Source organism: Rhipicephalus sanguineus, chromosome 9 (assembly GCF_013339695.2).
Source record: "Rhipicephalus sanguineus isolate Rsan-2018 chromosome 9, BIME_Rsan_1.4, whole genome shotgun sequence".
Taxonomy (NCBI): domain Eukaryota; kingdom Metazoa; phylum Arthropoda; class Arachnida; order Ixodida; family Ixodidae; genus Rhipicephalus; species Rhipicephalus sanguineus.
Window position 1 is genome coordinate 111399414 of NC_051184.2, and position 5094 is coordinate 111404507.

The 5094-nt window shown below is 52.3% G+C and overlaps 1 protein-coding gene across 1 annotated transcript; it reads right to left on the minus strand.

The window, feature by feature from the left end:
• Nucleotides 1-815: 815 nt before the first annotated feature.
• LOC119405803 (uncharacterized) lies at nt 816-1409 on the minus strand. The gene has a single exon (XM_037672630.1). The coding sequence runs from the start codon at nt 1407-1409 to the stop codon at nt 816-818; it is 594 nt and encodes a 197-aa protein (XP_037528558.1).
• Between the last annotated feature and the right edge of the window lie 3685 nt (nt 1410-5094).

Sequence of the window (5094 nt, forward strand, 5' to 3'; positions counted from 1 at the left end):
TACCATTGGTACACACCACTCGGTCGGCTCATCAACATGTGATATGACATCGAGTTTCTGCATCCTTTGAAGTTCCAACTTTGCTTCTCGTACAATGGAATTGGGACGCGCCGCGGGGAGCTGAGTGCGAAAGCTTTTGCTCCTGGTTGAAGCTGAATCCTGTGTTCTTTGAGCAGCTTGCCGAGTCCTTGGAACACCGCTGGAAATTCTTCTTTCGGGTTCACTTTGTCGGCAACGGCGTTCACGAAGGTCAGCATCTGTAGCTTTTTGATGGCTGGCTTGCCTAGCAACGGAGTGCAGATCTGATCTAGGACGTATATATCCTGAGTAGCCGCATGGTTGCGGTAGATGAGCTGGAGTTGTGCCACTCCTGCTGCTGGAAGAAGCTTTCCATCTGGGCCATGCAGCTGACGAGGAGGAGCTGATAGAAGCGGCCTATCCTTGAGCGTCTGGAATACGTGCGTCGGGAGGACGGTTTCGTCGCCACCAGTGTCAATTTTGAAGTCTACTGGCTGGCCTTGAACCAAGACTGTTGCTTCCCAGTTTCCAGCATCCATCGTCGTGACTGCTCCATGAAATCCTGCTTCTAAAGTTCCGTGCTCGGTTTCGACACAATGGAGGCATCGCGACATGCATACGGAAGCATAGTGACCTTTCTTCCGGCAATTTCTGCAGACTTCCGAGCGTGCTGGGCAGAGAGTGCGAGAGTGACGCTCTTGACCACACCAACGGCACGTTTTCTGCTTCCTGTTTTTACCGGAGGGTGAAGATGGCTTGCTTGCCCTGCGTAGATAACTGCCGCTTTTGCCTTGCATTCAAGCACGTCGACTGGTCCGCGCACCGGATGCAACTTTGTTTAAAGATGGCACTTCCTGGTGGAGCTCCGCTTGTTGCTGACGGACACTCTCGATCTGGCGTACGGAATTAAGAGCCTTTTGTAGTGTGAGCTCTGCGTCGAGCTGTAACCTGGCGGATAGATGCTTGTCTTTTATCCCAACCACGAGGCGGTCGCGCACGAACTCCTCTCGATGAGCACTGAACTCGCAATCTTTCGAAAGCGTGTGAAGCGCAGTGACGAAATCTTCGGCCGACTCACCATCTTGTTGCAGTCGGGTGCTGAATCTGGCTCGTTCGAAGATTACGTTGCGTCGCGGAATAAAATACTCGTCGAACTGCTCCACGACGGCGTCGAATTTCTTGGAGTTCTCTTCAGATAAAGCGAAGGTGGCGTAGATTTCCTCGGCTTGCTCACCCATGATGTAGATTAGGGCGTCTACTTGATGTTGCTCGGGCTTCACGCACAAGCCTGAAGAGGTTCGCAAACGTTCAAAACGCTGTTTCCACTTCGACCACTCGTTCGGCGACGAAACGTTGAAGGCATCCGGCGGCTGAATAACGAATGGCGCCATGACCGGTGCTTTTTTTGCTTGCGGCGTCATTTGCAAGGATGATGACTAAAAGCCGATGTCCACTGGTAGCACCTGTTCTTCTGACACCATGTTGAAGTCGTCAGGGACGAGCGAGAAGGCAGGAGGCTGAGTTACGTGGACACAGGTTTATTCCAAACGGCGTTCTAGCCTAGGAGCCAAGCCACGCGCCACGCGCACCTCGAGCACACGCTGTCACCAGCTTCGCCTGGCTTTTTCTAGATGGCAGCATCTACAACACTCTCTACCGCTGAAGACGAGCACAAATTCATGTTATAGGCTTCCCAAGCAACGCTAAGCGGCGCTGCTGCTCTTGACAGGCAGCGCCATTTCTGGCAGAAAAAGAGAAACTGGGGCGTGATCAGCGAGCGTTTTCCCTTCTCGCCACCGCGTTGCCGCTCGCTTCCGTGCACGTGCAGAGCTCTCGCGGTGCACTTGCGGCGTCTCACAATGTACCGCGTGCAGTGCGGCTTCAAAAGGATCTTCAAGCTTGACTGGCACTTCCGCAAAACGAACTTGATAAAATGAGGAAGGCTCGTCAATCACGTTAACGGTGAAGAGCAGACGATCGACGACAACCACGCCCGACTCAAAGCGAAATGCATTTCCCAAGTCGCGATTACACCGTGTAGGACGTATACCTCGAGGTAAGTCTCATTCTGTCACGTTAAAGATGAATAATGGTCCACATGCACTCCGAAATGAAGCCGTACACGCTATCGATGTTCTGCGGCGTGGACTACGAATCATATGATTGTTGTTTTGATATGGCATGCTTACAGTAGCAGCCGTGTACTTTCGTGAACAAACGTTTGCGGCGTGCGAAAAAAAGATTATACGGCCATGGCACTGCTTCCTGAGAAGGTTAGAGTCAAGTCCTCCGTGCCGCTGGAGAATCACCCGCCGATTAAGACGCGAGGAAGCTAGCTGAGCTTCAACCACTGTGAAGCAAGATGAACTGCTCGCTTCGTTTTTTCGGCTCTCGCGTCATGCTTGCAGTCTCTTTTTATGATACCGATTTGACAGGCGTATAAAACCTGTTGCGTGAACGCGGCTAGAAAATCGCACAAAGTCAGAAGGTGGTTAATTCAAGGTTGCAATTGCAAAGCATGTATGAAGTGCCAGTTATATTTAGCGGCCTAAATATATATCACCCCAATAAAGTGACAAAAACAAAGCAAACCTGCAGAACGATGTCAAAGCTTGCTGAAAATGCACAGACGTCCGTTCCGGCGTGATAAAGCAGCCTTCCCGACGCGTGAAATGCAGGCGCCGAACTTCTGACAATGTGCGGAGTTCAGTTGAATTCAACCAACCGCGCAACGCTAACGGTATAACGCGAATGCGAACGTTCAACAACGACGGGTAGGTCTCACGAGCACGGGGAATGAAAACACAAAGTTGCTTCACCTACAACCGTAACTGGACTTTAACAATGCGAGAAGACAGCGAGTAATCATTACTGTAGTCGCTGCGTGCATGCGCCCCGTTACTTACCGATTCAGGTAGTCGGAACGAACGAAAGCGATGAACTCAGACAGCCAAAATAGAAGGCGAGACAGCGCTGTCAGCTATCCACGCTTGCCGCCTTTATATCTCGTGCGACACGCCCGGGAACCGATATAGTTTAACACGTGAATCGTGTACCTTGTCTGCACTGTTGTGGCTGGCCACTAAACCGCAATACGTCGGACCACGCTTGCGCTTCCGCGTGGTCGCTTCTGTCATCGTGGAAATGCGCATCTTCGCACAGCAAGCCTCTCGGTTAAACGTGCCGAGCTGACGGCCCCACAGTTACCCGCACCGAGAGAAGAACGCGAGCGCACGTGCGCTACCGCTACCGTGAAATGGGCTGAGTCGGCCGCGCGACGGTTCAGAGTTTTCCGACAGAGCCGCAGCGCGGCTGGCGCGGCGCTGTCGTCGCGCCGCAAACGTGAGCTTGGGTTCCCTATAGTGAATAAATACCGCCTTCATAGCCGGATCGCCCTGCAGCGCGGCGATATCTCTTCTCGGGTCATCCAGATGCCGAAACACTTCCGCCCTCACGTGGGTTCTTCTGACCGTTCAGAAACTGAAGTCGGTCCTCATCTTCGGAATCCTCAGCCATATGACTCTGTCGGCGCCGGTTCAGACGGCTGAGGATTCCGCTGCCCGTATAGGCGGGTCGTAATTTACTACGTCCAACGGAGCCCAATATGTCAAAACTGCACGATTCAAACATTGGCTTCCTAAAGTGACGTTGTTTGGGGGTCAGAGGGTATAAGCCCTCCCAAGTCGCTCCTGCCAGCTCTCTAAGCAGACGTGGAAACAGGGACAGCTGCTGAGAGCGCCCCATCAGAAACTAGAGCAAGCACTCGTCGCCTGTGTCAAAAGGGTCATTTCCAATAAAGCTGTCACCACCACCGACGCTACCCGCACCCATTTCAGCATGGAGGAAGGAAAAATAAGGAGAGGCCCTGACGTCACATTCGTGAAGCCTCCACATCGCAAACACCCTCATCGCCTCCTAGCGAAGGAGCCTCGAAACATTTCGCGATTTCCGCCGTGTCGTTTACAAGCGCATGCGCGATTCGAGCCTTTTTTTTTCGCCGTGCTAGCGGTGCCGCGGCGCAGTCGATTCACGCATGCTGCTCCTTGTGTGTGTTCTTTAGGAAAGCTACGCAATGCCCAGCTGTCGCGTATGGTTGCGTATACCCGGTGCAAAACACGTGCACTGCGGAAAGTACCGGGTGTCACTTTTCATGTGTACGTACACGTTCGCTTCATTTCTGATCACTAATGCATGCTATTTGCATGCGAAGCTCTCGGATGTGCGCTCTGTTGCTTCTTACTCATTGTGTCAACTCAGAACACCCGTGAACTTTTGTTTTTGGCGTCTGATGCGCCGTACATAACATGCGCCGAAGGCATCGTACGTTTTTAGAGGCTGTGTCGTTCAACGAAAGGGCAATAAACTTATGTTGTTGTTATCGGACTACGTGATGTATGTATTTTGCGTTGTGCGCTCGCTGCGTGCTTGTTGTGTGCGTACTGGAATTACAAACTTTACGTGCACGATCGCGTATACAATACAGCGGTGTCCTCTTTTCGACGTGAAGTTACGTCAACTATAGGTTGGCGTTGCGCCGAATAGCTACTACGCTCACTCCATGTACACGAACAAAGAACCGCTAATCCGGCAACAGATCAGGAAATCGGGCTACGAGAAAGGGAAGGCCTAACGCCCAGCAGAACGCGTAAGTCACTGCTAGGTGAGTTGGAATACGATGATGCAGGGGCTGAACGTTTTCGATCACGGCACGTACCGGTATTCTGTACTGCTGCACAAAAACGCTCCACGAAGAATTTCAGCACGCATCGCTCGGGCCTGCCACGCACGAACAGCCTGGTAAACGTCTGCTTGCAACATTTTACTGCGTGCGAACCGCACAATACGCGCTAAGTTTACGCTGGGACTACAAATCTGCGCAGAAGCTAATCACCGCGGAGAGCACGTTGCGGGGCGTCTGCTGTTTTGTTTGCCCCATACCGGTTTGTTTGCCCCATAAATTTGACGTCACTTCCGCCACACTTTTCGCAATGCATTGAAATACGATAGGGCCTCTCCTTAGTATTCCTTCCTCCATGCATTTCAGCAAGCCGCAACAGGACGAAGTCGCCTCCGGCG